This window comes from Eurytemora carolleeae, unplaced genomic scaffold (genome assembly GCF_000591075.1).
Source record: "Eurytemora carolleeae unplaced genomic scaffold, Eaff_2.0 scaffold412, whole genome shotgun sequence".
NCBI lineage: Eukaryota > Metazoa > Arthropoda > Copepoda > Calanoida > Temoridae > Eurytemora > Eurytemora carolleeae.
Genome location: NW_019396406.1, coordinates 132,503 through 151,828, shown reverse-complemented (window position 1 = coordinate 151,828; position 19,326 = coordinate 132,503). Strand labels below are relative to the sequence as shown.

The 19,326-nt window shown below is 32.2% G+C and overlaps 2 protein-coding genes across 4 annotated transcripts in view; one reads left to right on the top strand and one right to left on the bottom strand.

The window, feature by feature from the left end:
- Positions 1-5,227, bottom strand: part of LOC111702646 (uncharacterized) — a 30,072-nt gene extending 24,845 nt beyond the window's left edge. The window contains exon 1 of the mRNA XM_023474399.1: positions 5,211-5,227. The gene's annotated coding sequence lies outside the window, so the exon portion shown is untranslated. The remainder of the gene's footprint in view (positions 1-5,210) is intronic.
- LOC111702648 (uncharacterized) overlaps positions 1,541-19,326 on the top strand; it is a 25,050-nt gene continuing 7,264 nt past the window's right edge. Inside the window, exons 1-13 of one of the 3 annotated variants that reach the window (XM_023474402.1) lie at positions 1,541-1,591; positions 10,866-10,962; positions 11,258-11,351; positions 13,284-13,372; positions 13,569-13,637; positions 14,700-14,781; positions 14,938-15,029; positions 15,251-15,306; positions 15,727-15,803; positions 16,656-16,707; positions 17,616-17,753; positions 18,085-18,125; positions 18,541-18,602. In XM_023474402.1, coding sequence (XP_023330170.1) covers positions 10,873-10,962; positions 11,258-11,351; positions 13,284-13,372; positions 13,569-13,637; positions 14,700-14,781; positions 14,938-15,029; positions 15,251-15,306; positions 15,727-15,803; positions 16,656-16,707; positions 17,616-17,753; positions 18,085-18,125; positions 18,541-18,602 — 942 coding nt within the window. In that variant the 5' untranslated portion in view covers positions 1,541-1,591; positions 10,866-10,872. Of the gene's footprint in view, positions 1,627-9,496; positions 9,573-10,865; positions 10,963-11,257; positions 11,352-13,283; positions 13,373-13,568; positions 13,638-14,699; positions 14,782-14,937; positions 15,030-15,250; positions 15,307-15,726; positions 15,804-16,655; positions 16,708-17,615; positions 17,754-18,084; positions 18,126-18,540; positions 18,603-19,326 lie in introns of those variants that run through there. The other 2 variants (XM_023474401.1, XM_023474403.1) reach the window with 2 other exon arrangements.

The window sequence follows — 19,326 nt, the reverse complement described above, 5'->3', positions numbered from 1 at the left end:
TTGGGTACTGGACAGAGTTGGGTACTGGATTGATTGAGTTGGGTACTGAACGGAATTGGGTACTGGACGGAGTTCGGTACTAGATGGAGTTGGGTACTGGATTGATGGAGTTGGGTACTGGATCGATGGAGTTGGGTACTGGACGGAATTGGGTACTGGACGGAGTTGGGTACTGGACGGAGTTGGGTACTGGACGGAGTTGGGTACTGGATTGATGGAGTTGGGTACTGGACGGAGTTTGGTATTGAATGGAGTTGGGTACTGGACGGAGTTGGGTACTGAAAGGAGTTGGGTACTAGACGGAGTTGGGTACTGGACGGAGTTGGGTACTGGACGAAGTTGGGTACTGAACGGAGTTGGGAACTAGAAGGAGTTGGGTACTGGACGGAGTTAGATACTGGACGGAGTTGGGTACTAGATGGAGTTGGTTACTGGATGGAGTTGGGTACTGAACGGAGTTGGGTATTGGATGGAGTTGGGTACTGGACGGAGTTGGGTACTAGACGGAGTTGGGTACTAGACGGAGTTGGGTACTGGAAGATCCCAGCAAGTGAAAATTTAAAAAATCTAAAACATTCCTTAACCTTTTAAAGATTAAAAAAGCCCTTGCAAAAATATACTTTGTAAAGCTTTATAAATATGCTGCAACTTGCAAGTTAAAAAATATTTCCTAAGTATTAATTTAAGCATATTTCCACCATACTTTTTGAAAAATTTGTTTTCGAAACCATTGTCTTTATTTCTAACTATATGTTGCATTTTGGCAAATAAGGGTTTCCAGAACTTCAAACTATCTAGTCCCTATAACTTTGCAACCTAATGGGGCAAATACTATTTAACTAATATACTATTTAATCTCACAAAATTCATAGATTAAAATATCAAAGGGCTACAAAATGAGATTGCAAAGATAAAGACATAGAAAATCAGAGTTTGTGGCAAGAACTCAGTTCCTTTACAAATAATTTTATAAAAGTACTTTTCCAGACTTAGACCCTGATGTTAGGAAAGACAAGTGAAGACTGAAGTCAGGACGTTAGGAGAAAGCAATATAATAATCAAATTGATGTAAATAGATTGCATTTTCTTTATAAATTATTCATTATTTTGCACTCTTTTCCTAAAAATATATTTTCAGAAAGATATAATTTAATTGAATAAAAATCGAATATACTTTAAATTGTTTAAAATAATATATATTCTTTATACGTTAACATTATCCCTCTGGGGTACTTGAAAACCAGGATACAATACCATATTTGATGTCTAAATATAACAAATGATACATCATAGGAAAAGTCTTATGCTCTACTTTTAGAATCTGCAAAAAAAATCTGCAGCGAGGGGGGGGGGCCATCCCCAACCGGGATAGGGTTAATTACGGACGATTACTTGATGGTTCTTCCCATCAACTCACAAAAACATTTTTTTCGGTAGTTTTTAAAAACAACCATGACTACCCTATTTGTGGATATATACCGTTTTATAATAACTTTTAATTTATTTCTAATTTGTATAATAATTATTTTTAGATAACAAATACCACGAATAAAATGGTTTCGTGAGAAGCGCTGAAGTTATTTGCTTGGAAGTGAGGATTTTTGCATTGTGACATTTTCTGAAAGGGTCTGTGGACGTAATTTAACTGTCATGTCCGATTTTAAACGGTACCTTTAAAGCTTTTTTGATCTTGCATGAATTAGATATTCATCTTTTTAGTTTTGATAACTGATAATTCTCAATTGTGATTTCTTTACAAAAAGGACAATTACGCATTTCTGCTGCAGGTAAACAATGAAATTAACTTAATGAAGCACGTTTAATTCTTAAAAAAACCCGATGAAATCTTCCACATTCTTTATCAAATATAGGTTTCAAGGGTACCGTTGTGAATCGAGGATGTCCCTTTGTAAATTGAAGATAATCCAAAGAAATTGAGTTTTTGCAACAAACTGACATTTTCTAACCCCTATAGCTTCGCAACCTGATGGTGTAAATCTTTGATATTTCAAACTTAGAATATCTGATCTAATATATCAAAGGTCCAGGAGAATGGGTTACTAAGTTATAGAATTAGAAAGTCAGAGTTTGTTGCAAATACTCATTTCCTTTACACGATCATTCGTAAAAATCAATTAATTTTTAGTGATATTGTATTCCAATTTCAAGAATTTTTACTTTTTCAAAGTTTAACACTTTTCCTAATTAATTCAGATTTAAATAGAGGGTATTAATGGCCAAGTTTATGATGCAAAATAATCTGAAGCCCAAGCAAACTGTTGCTATTTTACCGTTGGAGGGGGGGGGGGGGCGTACATCATAATTTTTGGGAGGTAAGTGTAACGTTTACTAATAGTTTTATGTCGAAAACATTTCGTTTTAAATTAAATATTAAAAATTATAAATGCTACCAAGTAATCGTAATTTAAATTCCGAAATAAGTTAACAATCAAATTTATATTTTTGGCATTTACTAAACTAATATAATGGCATTCAAACTTAAATTATACTACACGGAATCAGAGTTTTTAGGCTTAACTTTTAAGCAAACAAATTGAAATATTAAGTTTTTAGAATTAAATGGTATAATTATTTTGTTTTAACAATTTATAGTTCGTTACAATCAAGATATTTTCATTCCAAGAGGATCAACTTCATAGTCCAATATTTCACGTTACTGTGAAAAGTTATTCGGACATTTTATGTCGCGAAAAAATAATTCACCGAATTAACCGAAATTCGATAATTTTTTATCGAGTTTACAAAGCGAATGTTAGCGTTTAACGACCCATTGAATTATATACAATGCTAAAATGAAAAATGAAAACAATTGGTGAAATCATTAAAATAAAAATTTTGTTCAATATCTAATAATTTTTCCTGAAACTAAGTGTTAAACTATTTCGTCGAAATGTCAAATTCTTTTTGCACCTGCAGCAACAAATATAAAAACTTTTTGCACCTGCAGCAACAAATATAAAAACTTTTTGCACCTGCAGCAACAAATATAAAAACTTTTTGCACCTGCAGCAACAAATATAAAAACTTCCTATACACAATAGCGTTTTAAAACATTTTCTCCAAATTTTACGCAACAGAAAAAAGTATCGAATTTAGTCGATATCAGCCATTTTCCCCTTTCGCAAACACTCCCTTTAAAAGCATCACTTAATAGTGCGATACAATTTTAAACAGTTCTAACAGTGCACATCTGTAAACCCATAAATACAATACAATTCAGTGGCATGGGACGTAGCGGTGCGGAGGGGGGGGGATAGAAAAAACTCCTAAGATTTTCTCAAATGCCGCGTTTTCTTAAAATTCTCCACTTTTTCAACAGATTTCAATTAAATTAGTATTTAGGACAGGACAGGAAAGGGGGCCGAGCGCTGCGGCCACGGGTTAGGTTAAGTTAAGACACTGTGAGAGTTTGTCTATCCCCCCCTCCATGCCCAATTCAGAAGAAAAATAAAACATTGCAAAATATGCATTATGCAGTTTCTTATCTTAAGAATAACTGTACTCTGACTTGATTCAATTACCATAGAGCTGTCCTTCCTGGGATCTTACAGCCTTGGACACATGCCGGGGGGGGGGGGACATACCTGCAGGGATTTTTATATAATAGAAGTTATGCATGCTTGTAAAGGTCTTGGTTCCGTTGAAAGAAAAATGAGTTTTTGCCACAAACTCAAAAATATAATCCCTACATTTGTGCAACCCGATGTCGAAGAGCTTTGATATTTAAAACTATGAATTATATGAACAATGAAAGCCTAAGTTTGAAATATGAAAGGTTTAAACCATCAGGTTTTAAAGAAATAGGGATTAGAAAATTTGAGTTTGCAGCAACAACCAGTTCCTTTGAAAAAATCTGCAGCTTTACAATTCACAAATTCAAAACTTAGCTAGAGGGAGATAATTGGTGTACTACACAACATTTTGTCTAAATGTACAGTACTGTACAGCTTGTTCTAGCTCTAAGATTTGGACTGGTACTTGAAATAATTAAATTATGTTAAATATAAGTAAGATAATTAAAAAAATTTATCTAAAAACTAATCGGACCGTTGGTATGTTTTAATCGTTTAATGTATCTACCTTACTTAAATTTTTGGTGCCAAATTTAACACAGTTTTATATCAAATCCTCGAGACAGGAACATCAGATAGAATTTTCATGGGTCGCGATCAAGAGCTAAAGTGATTAGCATTCAGCCTTTACAGTCCCTTTAAGTCACGACAAAGGAATTGAGTCTTTGGAACAAAATCAAATATTTAAACCACAAAATCTTTAGAACTCGATTTTGTAAAACTTTGATATTTCAAACTTAGATTATTTGATCTAACATAATTCATAGTTTGAAATATATAAATATCTAAGGTCTGCAACATTTGGTTCCAAAGATATAGTGATTAGAAAATCAGAGTTTGTGGCAAAGACTCAATTCCTTTCATGTTAGATCGAAAACTATGATTTCAACCAAAACTTCCCTGATTGAAAAAGCTTTTATTTTCTACATTTTAAAAATGTAACCAACTGCATTTATTTCGCTCTACTTGTGCGCAAAATTAAAACAAGAGATCACAAATTCGTACCCATAATAATGTCGCATGAATTTGTTCATTTATCTCGTATAGCGTGAAGTCACGAGTATAAAAGAAATTCCAACTTTTTTTTATAAAGAGTGAACCATATACAACAACAGACGTTATATATAAACAGAATCAATATTAAAGTATCGACTTAAAAGATTTTTGCTGACATATCTGTGTTTTTACTTTCTTTATTTTATTTTATTTGTTTTCATGTCACTACAAATTGTGTCCCTCATAATTTGCTCTGTCTTGCGCGCGTACAATACAGGGTGTTCCAGTAAACTAGAGACCATTTTAGGCTTGATAAATTCTGGACATTTCTAACACCTCCTTATAAAGAAAAATATTATATTTCATTTAATCATTAATCATTTTAAAAATACCTACCATAAAGATTGCTTTATGTTTATCATTTTAAATGTTTTTATTGCTTCGATTATGTATTTTTAGGAACCTGAGATTTGAACCTTCATATTTGGTCTCTTGTCTCTTACATGCGTAAAAAAAGATTTGGTTACGAAAGCTGTTTTTGTACGCATGTACTCAATATCAAAACATTGATGGTCTTAAAATTGTCATATTTTTTAGGGATACAATGTTTCTCAAACTTACCCTTAGTAACACCGAAACGAAAGGACAAAATCAAAAAACGATTTAACCCATTTCTATATCTAAATTTTGTTCATCTGCCCGTTTCACAAAACCTTATTTTCGATGTTTTAGATTCACTACCATTGTGTTCCTGTCATTGATAAATTCATTTTATTAAGACCCATGCTCCTGGTTGTCTACACGGATTTTCAAAATGCATGAGCACATCTTTTCTCTTTTTTTAACACCAATATTTTTGCGCACTTTTTCTTTATAAAAGTAAATATTGTTTCGTCATCATGTGAGACCGAAAGCTTTAATAAGATTCAAGATTTGCCGGTTTTTAAAATTGGATTGAGAAAATTCTTCGTAAATAAACTTGTTTAGAACTTGTATTATCTCAGTCAATGCATGTTTTACTTCCTCATACAACAAAAACCTTTTAAAAATAAATTAAAACGTCTCAGACATCTGGAGCTAGTCTAAATAGGCATTGCATTTAGAAAACGAAATGGAAAACTAATGACTAAGATTTATACCGGGACCGCGTATTGGGGAAGTTCCTGAACACAACCTAACGCCGATTAAAATCCTTAATCATGAACTAAAATGCTCATGAATTTTTAACTTTGAACCAACGGCAGATAGTTCAGCGATCCAGCTCAAATTCATTAAATTCGGTCAAATACATTAAAAAGTATAAAGTAGATGGTTACTTCTTACTCCAAATATATATTTGCTTGCATGGATCTGGAACCCCCTTTCACTCTGAAGAAGAATATTTAAAGATCTGTTATAAAATCCAATAAACGTCAAAAGCCAGGGGCGGACTGAACCATTATCTCAAGGGGGGCCTATAATTTCACGCAAAAGCGTAAAAAAATGTTTGGACCCCCCCCCCCCCTGCATGGCCCCCCTTAAAAATTGAATTAAAAGCAGTAAATTCCTATTTCTTACCTGGTCAAAAAATATAAGTTTACAAACTCCAGTTCTCCAACTTTCTATCTTTAAACTCCAGTTCTCCCACTTTCTATCTGTAAAATCTAGTTATCTCCTATCTTTCTTGTACACTCTAGTTCTCCTACTTTATATCTGTAAACTCGAGTTCTTCCAATTTCTATCTTTAAACTCCAGTTCTCCAACTTTCAATCTGTAAACTTTAGTTCTCCTACTTTCTATCTGTAAACTCCAGTTCTCCTACTTTCTATCTGAAAACTCCAGTTCTCCTACTTTCTATCTGTAAACTCCAGTTCTCCTACTTTCTATCTGGAAACTTTAGTTCTCCTACTTTCTATCTGTAAACTTTAGTTCTCCAACTTTCTATCTGTAAAATCTATTTCTATCCTACTTTCTTTCTGTAAAATCTAGTTCTATCCTACTTTCTATCTGTAAACTCCAGCTCTCACACTTTCTGTCTGTAATTTTACAGGCATATATTTGTGTAAATAATAGGATGAGAACAAATTTGAATGTGTATTTCAGGTCATTTATTCAAATATATTTTCGTTGTGTCTTTCATCCCTTGATGTTTTATTTCTGATCATAAATTTCCTTAAGGAGCACAGGGTGGGGCTCGTGGGCCCGGCCCTCCCCAGTATTCCGCCCTTGTTACCAACTTGTATATTCTATTAAAAGTTAACCCTTCCTGCAGTCTAAAAGAGTGGCAAGGTGGGGGCTATACAGAATAGTGACCAAACTATTATTAAAGTCATATAGATATATAGAAATTGTGAAGCACTCTATTACCAGTCCCGAATGTCCCTTGTCGGTCCTTGTCCCAGCAAGTTGTGACTTTTCGATAACAATTTGACCGACTAGTTAATGCAAAAAATGTCCGCTTTTTATCTTTTATACGGATTATATTGAAATGAAAAAAGAAGCTAAACTGTAAAAGTTTAAAAATTAATGAATTATAGAACAAATTGAATTCAAATTTAAGTAACCAAAAAATAAAGCCCTTATAATGCTCCTAGTCTCTTGTCTATTTGTACTAGTTCCTTGTCCCCTTGTCCTAGTCCCTACTCCTTATAGTTCTGTATCCCTTGTTCCTATTGTTTCAGTCCCTATGGTCCCGGTCCCTTATCCCTTGTACCTAGTATACCTAGTCACTAGTTCCAAATCCAAATGCTGTTTTTTTTTTGTCAAAAGAAATTCACAAGAACATGTAAATTGCTTGGTAACCAATTTTTTGGTTTATTTTCTATATTCGTGTCCTTGTGCATTCCCCACACCAACTCTGTTCTTCCTCTGTTCTCCCCCATTTCTCCTTCTCCTCCCGGGGCCCCTTTTGCCCCCCCCCCTCCCCTCTTCTGCAGGGCCTAAACTCACCCTTTGTATACTCTAGAATATCCTTATATGAGTATAAAGGTATCTGTTTAGGTATGCAAGGACTACATATGAATATATTGTCCAGTGTTAGCAAGTACAGGGTGTCACATGGAAAAATCAAATTCTTCATCATCTATAATACGTCTTATTGTTTTCCTTGCTAAATGTTTTCTAAAAACTGTTTTAGGAGTTAATATTTGTGATTATATAGCCGCCCTGTTTCTTTATAACCTGAGACGACTGCAAAGAATTCAAACTATACGTACAGTGAAATAGGATAATATTAGTATTTTGCTCGGCCACCCTGTTATATATCTCCCCGAATTTTGGACACCCTGTAGAACCTATTGTTATCCAACCTTTACGGCATGACACAGTTGATATAAGGATTCTAACTGGTCAACATAATATATATATATTATATATACATATCTATATACTTATATATACAAATTTTACATAAATGTAAATTTATGTAATCCTCTTTATTAACTGTTAATTTTAAGTGACTCTTAACTTGAAGACTCGCATGCCCGATTTACAATAAATACCACTTTGTAGAATTAAAGGGGTTCTTAAAATATATTTTCGATTGCGGTTCTTTTTAAGAATTACTCACGTATTTATGCAGCATAGACTGCAAAGGATGGGTGGGAATTTATATATTTTAAAAAGTTCGATAATCTAATGAGGGCAAAAGGGTACGTATCGTTCAACGTTGTGAATTGAGCAATTAACGATTTAAATTGAGGTTCGCTTGAAATTAGGTTTACAGCTTCTTAAATTAGACGTAAAAAGCATTATTTTTGGCCTTACAGGTTAGATTTACCAAAACTGTTAATGTTCTTTTTTTAAACTGATTCATCTATATTTCATGATATCGAAATCTTTGCAAAGCCATATTTTTCATATTCGATTTGAACCTTTTCCTTTGCATTTATTGAATTGACCTGATTACTTATTACAATTCTGTGTTTTCCTTTATCTCGGTCATAGATCAGTTTTATTCTATTTAATCGCTCTGATCAGAATTGGTCTGATCAGAACTGTTTTTTTTCCTATTGAATCAGTCTGATTAGATCTGTTTTATTCCATTGAATCGGTCTTATCAGATCTGTTTTTAGAAATTAAATCGGTCTTATTAGATCTGCTGTTATCTATTGAATCGGTCTTGTTAGATCTGCTTTCATCTTTTGAATCGGTCTTATAAGATCTTATTATATCTGTATCAATTTTTGTTTCAATTTATTTATTAAACCGTTCATTTTCTTATCTATTGAATTTGTCTTGTCCGATCTATTTATTTTGTCATCTATGATTTATTTTGTCTTCTCCCGTCTGTTTATTTTGTCATCTATGATTAAATTTGACTTGTCCGATCTGTTTACTTTGTCATCTATGATAAAATTTGTCTTTTCCCACCTGTTTAAATTGACATTTAGGATTTTGTTTGTCTTGTCCGATCTGTTTATTTTGTCATTTAGGATTAAATTTGTCTTATCCCAACTTTTTATTTTGCCATCTACGATTAATTTTTTCTTGTCCCATCTGTTTATTTTGTCATCTATGATTAAGTTTGTCTTGTCCGATCTGTTTGTTTTGTAATTTATGATTAAATGTGTCTCGACCGATCTGCTTATTTTGTCATCTATGATTAAATTTGTCTTTTTCCACCTGTTTAAATTGCCATCTAGGATTATGTTTGTCTTGACCGATTTGTTTATTTTGTCATTTAGGATTAAATTTGTCTTATCCCATCTTTTTATTTTGCCATCTATGATTAAGTTTTTCTTGTCCCATCTGTTTATTTTGTCATCTATGATTAAGTTTGTCTTGTCCGATCTGTTTGTTTTGTAATTTATGATTAAATGTATCTTGTCCTATCTGTTTATTTTGTCATCTATGATAACATTTTTCACGTACAGGTGGCAATAAATATTCTTAGTGTAGAAAGACTAGCGTTATATTAAGCATATTTAGTGTTAATATAAAAGTTATTCCTAATTTAAGCGATGTTAGTAAAAAAAAACTGCAAGATTTTTATAAAATTTTCAGGTATTTTTTGTATAGTTTGCATATAATTGAATTTAAAAGTGATAATTTCTTTTTATACTTATCGAATCTAGACCATGATCTTTAAGCTCTATCCTTTATTCACAACTCACATTTTGGCTGCGGGAATCACATTAATAGTTTTCAAGAAACTACACATTACCCGCTTAGTTTTTGGTTTTTATGATTTTTATATCTGAATTTTTCAAAATGATTTTTTTAGCTTTGATGTATTTCTTATACTTTTATATCCATGTTTCTGTTATAAATTGGGTTAAATATAATACTGCTAAGACGCTCCTCCTATTTAAAAAAGTTGGACTATGACCAATTGTGTTTATTTAATCAATTTTCTGGAATGTAAATTCAGGGACACAAAAATTAAATTTCAAATGAATTAAAAGATCAATAACCCCTAATAACCCTTTTCTTTGACTTATGACTATACTAGTTGAAGTGCCCGACGTTGCCCCTGGAATTTTAAAACTATTGAAAACAAAATTTAGAATTTGAAAAAAACACTAAATTTCGAAAAAAATCAAATCTAAATTTTTGAGCCTATGTTAACCGGCCGTGGGTTTAAAAAAATCAACCAATTTGATCCAGCCGTTTGGCCAATTATAGCTAACATATATATATTTATGAGCTAATTGCTTTGTTTTCTAGATAAATTCATTTTATGCGTAAAGCTGTATGTGCAAATAGTTGGAATTTTTAACATTGAAAAATTTTGCAAATAAAAAAACAGGAAAATCTGCGTAATTCTTCATTTATTTAAAATTGTACAAAGAAAAAATACAACATTTAAAAGGTAAAATGATAACTACAGACATGACTGAACGAAATTGTAAAAAGGCATATTTCCGATTATATAATTGCTGCTCATTTTAACAGAAACAATGCGTTGGATCAAAGCTGTAAAAAAAATCCAGAATTAAAAGTTGAAAATCAAAATTTGAGACTATTAAATGCTACCAGAGTTGTCAGGAGTTGTTTTTTGCTTACTATTCATATAATAATAAAATACTTAAATGTTTAAGAATCAATGCACTATAAAATTTCAAAGAAAAACATAATCAAATATTAATTTAATAATACTTATTTTGAATTAATATAAAAAGGAATTTTGGGAAATGTCAGATTAAACATTAAACCACAATTGTGAAAAATTGCGTACATTTTTTTATTTTCTAAAACGCATATTTTACTTATTTCATTTGTATCACTAATATATAGCTAAACATATAAAAATGGATTAAATGCCTTCAACTGTTTAGTTAAAAAAGATTATTTTAGAAAATAAATGCGGTTTTCAATCCCTTGTGGGGGACAAGATGGAAGCAGAAGACCATGGGGAGGATATGCAGCTGTATTCGGCGGATTTCTACTGCAGGTTTAAATATTAAAAATATTAATTTTTTTCTATTTAAAGGGACTGCACTGCCCGCACATTTAAGGTACCCTTCAAGCAAAAATGGCAATGTTCGATGCACAACGGTTCCTTATTAAAGCTTTGTTTGATCAAGTATGAATTCGATAACAATGTTTATAATTTTTAAAACTAATTATTCTCAGTTTTGGTTTACAATAAAGGTAAACACATGCATAGAAGAAGCGCTCTTGTATACTTCCTCGTAAATTCTAAGAATTTACATGATTACATGACGTCAGAAATTTATTACTTGTAGTTTACAATGGGAGCGTTCTATTCGTTTGGGAACCTGAGTACATATATGACGTCCTACATGAGACAAAATGGTTCCCCAAATATAACGTATACAGGTTAGTTATTTAATCACTAAGCTCGAGATGTTTGATGGGAAAGGGTTTAGCTTTTGCATTTCAGGAATTAAAGGAATTAAAGGAAATAATTTTTGTCCTCAAGTTTTAATCTACTAACCCTTAAATCTTTGCAAACTGACATTGTAGACCATTACTATTTCAAAAAAATGAATTCTGCTTGATCAATGGTCAAAGATTTAAGTATGAAAGTTTTTCACCATCAGGTTGCAAAGACACATGCAAAGACTTTGACAATTGTATTGCGTAAATAGTAATAATAGTAGTAGCGAATGCCAGTTTTTTTATCTCTTAGAAGTCAATTTAAAGATTTTGGATAGCTCAACATTATTAGGGTTTAATGTTGGCTCATAATAAAGAATGTTTAAACACACCATTTTTCATTGTTATACTATAAAAGGTCTATATTCCGCAACGTTTTTATTTTTTAAAAATTCTGATTTTTGGATTGTCTTTAACTGAGCTCGAATAGGATATTGTTGGGTTTGGACAATGGACAAGGTTCTGCTAACTCCCTAGGTTTGGACTAGACATGGCGTAATTGCGCCCCCTCTTCATCATCCTTTGAATCGTTCAGCAAAATTAAAATAAAGTGACCGTTTTTTTAAAACGAACGGAAAAAATTAAGAACCAATTTTTACTTCAATCGAACGAACAATTGAAAAAACAATTGCTTTTTTACTGAACGATCACAATTTTTTTAACAAACTTTTTAAAACTTAAGTAACAAATTTTTTAAATTGTTTTGAAAAAACGATAGATTTTTTTTCTGAACGAACGGGTAAATAGAACAAACAAGTTTATGAACTAACAGAATGAAAAAGCCGAACGGGCCCATCTCCACCTGACTCAAATGTAACAGTAGATTAAATGAAATTATTCTGCACCGTCACGCAGTTGAATTATCTGTTCTAAATAGTAATTTATGCATCATTTGCCCTATTCCAATTAAAGCACTTGTTATACAAACCAGAAATGATGCATTTGCAAATTTGACTTTACAGTGAAGAAGGAAGAAGGCTGCACTGAGCTAGACAAAAGTACAAGGTCAAATGTATGCGACATTACTGGTGCAAATTTATGACCTCGTAGAATCTTAGTTTCTGTTTTACGCGTACGACTGAGAAAACAGGGGCGGATACAGGATTTAAGTGAGGGGGGGGGCAATATTTTTTAGGAACAAAAATCTTCATAATTAGGAACAAAAAATCGGGCTGCAGGCGAAAATTTTTTTGACTTAAAAAACTCAAAAAGCGTCAAAATTAATGACTAAAAAAATAGATTTTTAACTTTTCACACATTATAGTTTATTAAGACAGATGTTTTTTCCTGTTTTGCATTAAGGTTTTTTCCCCTTAAGCATGCTATTGAGAAGCTATTCTGAAAATTGGGAAAACATATTCCAAATACATGGGGGGGGGGGGGCTACGCCCCTCCCTGAATCTTTCAGGGGTTGGCGAATGCCCCCCCGCCCCCCCCCACCTGTATCCGCCCCTGTGAGAAAACCAAAGGAATTGAGTCTTTTCCGCAAACTCTTGCTTTTTAATCCTTTTATCCTAAGAACCCAAGTTAGTTGATATAATTAGATATCTCAAACATGAATATTAAATCATCTAAGTTGGAAATATCAAAGATGTACATTATCAGGTTGAAAAGATATAGGGATTAGAAAATTTTAGTCCGTGGCAGAGACCCAAATACGGTTACATTTTAAAAATTCAAAACATTTTTGATCTTTTAAAGAGCTCTTCAACTAAATAAGTTATGATTGAAAACTGTTTGACGTGGGGTGGGGGGTTAATGATTATCGTTTTTTTTATTTGAATTTGACAAATAAAAGATTGAATTTTCAATGATGATCGTAAAATTTACAAAAAATAAACGCATTTGTGAAAATTAAATCATTATTTTTAGATTTTGTAATTGTGCAAAGTGCCTGGGGTATGACTCAGGGGTGTGTAATGCCGTTCTCTGGTTTTATTATTAAAGCTATTGGTCAAAAAGTAAGCATTTTACATTTTTTAATTTAGCAAATTTTTTAGCTAACTTTTTAATGCCCCCCCTCTCGCCCCCCTCCCATCTTTCCTTTCTTTATTATTTTATAATAATTTTCTATCTCGCACATATATAAAGATAAAGTACCCTACATTTTTCAAATTTTACTCCTAATGAACAAAAAAACATTCTTTTTATTTTCAGGCTAGTATGGTGATAGGGTCATTTATATTTAGTGGAGGATGTGCTCTCACATATTTTACTATTCAAAAGGTAAAGATACGTCGATGCAGATACATAATATTAGTTACGCATTATATTTGCAACATTATTTGCTGCAAATATTTTGTTTTAAGGTTCACAACAAAGGTTAAAAAATGTCCAAGCCTACTTTATAATCAATGGGTCTTCTTGTGTATTTTTGTAAAATTGATCTACTATAGTACATAATATGAATACAATTAGGGCTGTTTGCTTTGTTCTGAAGTGCAGTTTCAAGACAAAAAAGTAAATTTGTTTAAAGTTTTTTTTAATCATAAAATAACTTCAAAGGCGAATAAAGACAAATCTTATCTCTTTTAAATAATATTTATAATCATATATTTGATTATAAAATATTCAACATTTTTTACGACAAAGCAAAAGTTAGACTTTGGGTTCATATTGAGAGTCAGTTTCGTGGGTTGTGATTAAGATTAATATATAAAAAAATTATAAAATATAAACTATATCACACTGGACCAAAATGACCGCCAGGTTCAAAGTTGTTGCACTCAAACCAAACATTATTTTTTTTACTTACATATATATAGGATGTTCAAAAAAAATGTTTTTAAAATGTTTGAATGTTTGTTTGAAATTAGATTTATTTTTTACGATCTAAGTCGTATGTTGAAATTTTCTCAATTTGTATGGGCGCTACGTTCTTCGGTATGAGACGTCTTTAACAATTTTCTCCTTATAGACGCATCAGATTAGTAGCGATCAAAAGCGCTTTTTTCATTATTCGCGAACACTCCCTTTAAGTACTGTGAACTTAAAAGGGAAAATTAGGTTACGCACTGAAATAATTTGTATTTTTGTGGGGGGGGGGAATCCCCTAAAACTTATAAATAGCAAACTATTTTTGTCCTGTTCTTTAGTCTTCACTCTTCAGTTTAAGATTTGAAAAGTGTGATAGCTCTGAGTTCTAGGAGGGGGGGGGGGCTAGCTATGCTTTTTAAATAGTCCAACAAACATCAAAGCCATCAATTGTACAAGTTACACAGACCCACGTTTACGCTACAACTCTTTCTGTTTAACATGTCTGGTGGGTGTTACTGTAAATTTTAAAAGGAATTGTGGATGGTAGCGGCAACCTACGGGTTTGTGTCAGCGTTTGGTCAAAATATTGCTCTAATTCCTACTCTAACAACTGGTAAGCATATTTATTATTTATTTTAACCTTATTCATACTAACGTCTCTACCGCCCAAAATACCCGTGGTATTTTGTGGCAAAAACTCGAATTTCCTTTACGGAAATTTATCCAGGAAATAATACTAAATTTCTATAAAATACAAATGATTGTGCAGGAATGAAATGGTTTCCAAATAACAAGGGAACAGCTATGGGTTTGGTTGTAGGTGGGTTTGGAGGTGGGGCATTTGCCTTTAATAATATACAGGTAGGTTTGTTTTTCCTGAGGAGCGAATTGCTTAAAATAAACTATTTTTTCGAATAAGTACATAAGAAACTAGATCCCAATGAATTTACTTGACGATTATTTTTTCATATAATAAAGAAAAATATCTTCTTACTCTTAATATTCTTAATATAAACGAAGAACGGATTGATCAATCGTTTGATTAATTGATTAATTAACTGATTGACTGATTGATTGTTCAGACGGCCATCTTGAATCCAAATAACGTGGATGTGGCTAGGGATGGACCAGATAAAGGGTAAAACAACAATATTTTTTTCACAAAACATTGATTTTGGAAAAAATATTACTTGAATAATAAAAAAAACATTTAAATAGAATATATGTCATAGACAGTGATACTCTAATAGAAGTGGAATGTATTGCCTATGGGAGACGATTTTGAAGTTGCTTAATTCCACTTTTTTGTGACTAAACGATATTGAGTTAATTTTGAAGTCGCTTAATTCCACTTTTTTGTGAATGTTACTGTATACTAAACGATATTAAGTTAATTTTGAAGTCGCTTAATTCCACTTTTTTGTGAATGTTACTGTATACTAAACGATATTAAGTTAATTTTGAAGTCGCTTAATTCCACTTTTTTGTGAATGAAAAAAATAATAAATATTAAAGAAGTTAAAGATTAGAAAAAAAACTAAAAAAAAAATCATTTTAGATATTTTGTTGATGAAGATTTACTCAGCAGGGTTCCAGATCTCCTTCTTATTCTCTCCGGAATATATTTATGTTTAGGTAAAATTGGACATTTTCCGGAATGTACGTATACTTAGGTAAATTTGTACAATTTTCCAGAATATATTTATGTTTAGGTAAATTCGGACATTTTCCCGGAACATGTTAATATTCATGTTTATATGTTCTACCTGAATATATTTTTATTAAGTATTTCACACATTTACGGACCAACGACAACGGCATGAATAGGATTATGGAAGAAGACTGTTTGACAAGATATGATCTTAGTTAGTACAATACACATGAAACATACAATGTGCACACCAAGAGTACCGCACACAAGATTTCTTAAATGTCAAAATGTCTCTGACCTTCATGGTTTTTAATTTTAAACAACGGTATATTTTTTTGAAGTTAAAATGTGTTTACTTTTACCCATAAACGCATCTTATAGAAGAGAGTAAAAAGCATGACGTATTGAATATCCTAGAATTGTTTGTTCATGTTTTAAATTTTTTTATTTGCATAATTAATTCTGTTTTTTTAACAAGGTCACTGCACAGTTGCGTAAGTTCAAACTTTACATCTTTGTTTTTCACAACAAAAGTTTTTTTTTATAAAATACGATTTCACAAATTTTCACAATAAGCAACAAAAGTTTTTTTATAAAATACGATTTCACAAGTTTTCACAATAAGCAACAAAAGTTTTTTTATAAAATACGATTTCACAAGTTTTCACAATAAGCAGAAAATATTTAATCTTTTTGTTTCAATTTTTCACACCACCAAAAAAAAAATACGAACGAGCCAAATTGTGACAGAAAGATTCATAAAATCCAAATTTTTCTGACCTTGAAGGAATTTCATAGCTCTTTTTTCATGAAAAAATTTCAAAATATTTGTTTAGGTTGGTTTGCTTGTCTGCTTATCACCCAGCCTCCAGATGATTGGTTGGATAGGAAATATTAAAATAAACCAAAAAACCTTTAACAAAAATTAACTTACCGCATCCCCCCGCCCCAAGGCGGATCTATCACGGTGGACTAAGCCAGTGGGGTCGGTCAAATAGGCCTAGGATTAGGCTGGGTACTGTAAAAAGTCTGAACGCGCCATGGGAGTTGTCATAGTTTATAGCCACCCGACGGGACTATGCCAAGAAAATTGACCCCTGTCGGATGTTAGTCTGGCTAGGGTGACGTACTGTACAGAATATGGAACCGGGTTAACATAGGATAGGGTCAGTACACGCTGTTATCTGGCAGGTTCTGTTCGAATTCAAATTTACTACGGCCCAGAGTGCTATAGAATGATAAAGCCCCCCACTTTCTTAAACAGATAGAATAAAACTTCAAAGGCTAAGATTTACTTAAAATAAAGAAAATGTTAACAGTTGGCACAACATTTCTATCTTTCACTCAACCAACCCTGCCAGGGTTTAGACTGCAAAATTATCAAATTATCTTTACATAATTCCAGCAAAGTGAAATTTGTTATTTGTGACTAACTTGCAGGAAACAGCCCCTCGATTGGAATCGATTAAAATTCCTAAAATCACTTTTTGGGGATTTTTAGGATAAATTAAAGAGGATACAAAGTTTTCAAGAATAATATTTTAACTTTTTAAAGTTATTTTTTTTTGAGAAAAACTGATTCAAAAATTACCTGACTACCGACTAGCTGCATCTGAAATAAAACAGTTTGATAGCTTATTCTTTTGTCGAGGATCTTTCCTAACCTTTAATATTTTTACGAATTAATGAATATCGATGAAATATTTAGTTTTCACTAAAAATACTCTAATAAGGGAATATGTTCCCTTTAATAATGAAAACAAAAGAGATTATTATATCAATATTTTGATCGGCAGACAGGGCGGGGATGAAAGAGAGATAGAACAAGGGAAGAAGGAAAAGGAGGAAGATGAACAAAAAGTGAAGGAAGCAGAAGAGAAAAGGAAAGAACACAAATTGAGTGAAGAATACCTGACGCCATGTGAAGCATTTAGGTAAAAATTTTCTCAAAAAACTTTTCTTGCAAAGCCATGTTCGACAAAAATCTTTCTTTTACAGTTGATCTACAGAAAGTAAAGAAAAAACATAATTAATCAGCTAATTAATGAATGCAAGCATGAACGCAAATTATGGATAGTCCAAAAAGATTTTCAAAAATCCTGAACAAAAACAGCATTTGTATCCAAGTAATTATCTAATAGATTTAATTCTTACAAAGAAAGGATTCTTCAATTAAAAAATTATTGCCCCAAAAGATTGCATTCAATTTATCATTAAAAAACTTCGAGTTTCTGCGTTAGAAAAAAATCTCTTTTAACTTTTTAGGAGAAAAGAGTTATATTTGTTGTGGATAACAAGACTCTCAGGGAAACTTTTTAAAAAGAAATTTTGAATCAAAAAGACGTGATTTGTCAGGTTTTACCTTTTTTATGATCTATGTCTGATAAATATTAAAATTAAAGTTTGAGAAGGAATTATCATAATTGGAGTACTGATAGAAAACTCCTAATTTTCATTTGGAACCCAAAACTTTTCCTGGGACCCCCTTCATTGAATTTGGAGCCCCTAGATTTTCATTGGAAATCTAAAGCTTTTTGCCGGACACCCGCAGATTTTCATTGGACAATTGAAATTTACAATTTGAATGAATGTAAAAAATTGGGGGTCTCCAACGAAAATCTGAGATTCTCCAATAAAAAATCTGAGGGTAGCCGCAGGGATCTCCAATGATGATGATTTCCTCCCAGACTAGGTTCAGATATTTAAAAAGTAAACCTGCAGTTGTGATGGTGACTCAAGTTATTGCTGCATTTTACAAAGCATTCGGACAAACTTTTATCAAGGAAATGATAAACAGGATTTTTTTACCGTACATTCACTGGGTCAACCCTACACTAGGGTGTCCAGACTGGACTGTACTACAGCAAATGTTGTACCGGCTCAGAACATGCAACTTTTAATCTCAAACGAAACCTTAAACTTTTCTTTATATCGAACATAAAGATTATATTTCGACATTTTATTCAAAAAGACATTCATATACGTATATATGTTGTGTATAGCCGGCCGGCCAAACGGCTGGACCGATTGGGCTTAATTTTTTGTGGACACTCATGGGTGGTCGGGGGGTGTTATAGGCTAAAAAAATTCGAAATTTAAAAACAAAAAAATTAAATTTTTTTACCTCGGGCAACGCCGGGCCCTTTAGCTAGTATCATATAAAAGAATTGAGTCAGTGCCAAAAACTCAACTTTAAAATCCATATATTTTAAATCTAATGGTGTAAACATTGATCTAACAGAATCAATAGTTTGAATATTCAAGGTCTATGATATTGGGTTGAAAAGATATATGGAATAGAAAATTAGGGTTTGTGGTTGTTAAGACTCAGTTCCTTTGTAAGACTGACTTAACAATAACTTATCACTATTACTTACAAAAACTTGTCATATTTTAAAAATGCTTTCGATAGTTTGATATCAGGAACAAAAGGTTTTTTATTTAAAATTATTATTTTTGTAATTAGGTATATTCCTAGAAAACGATCTTTGGACCCCCCCCCCCCCC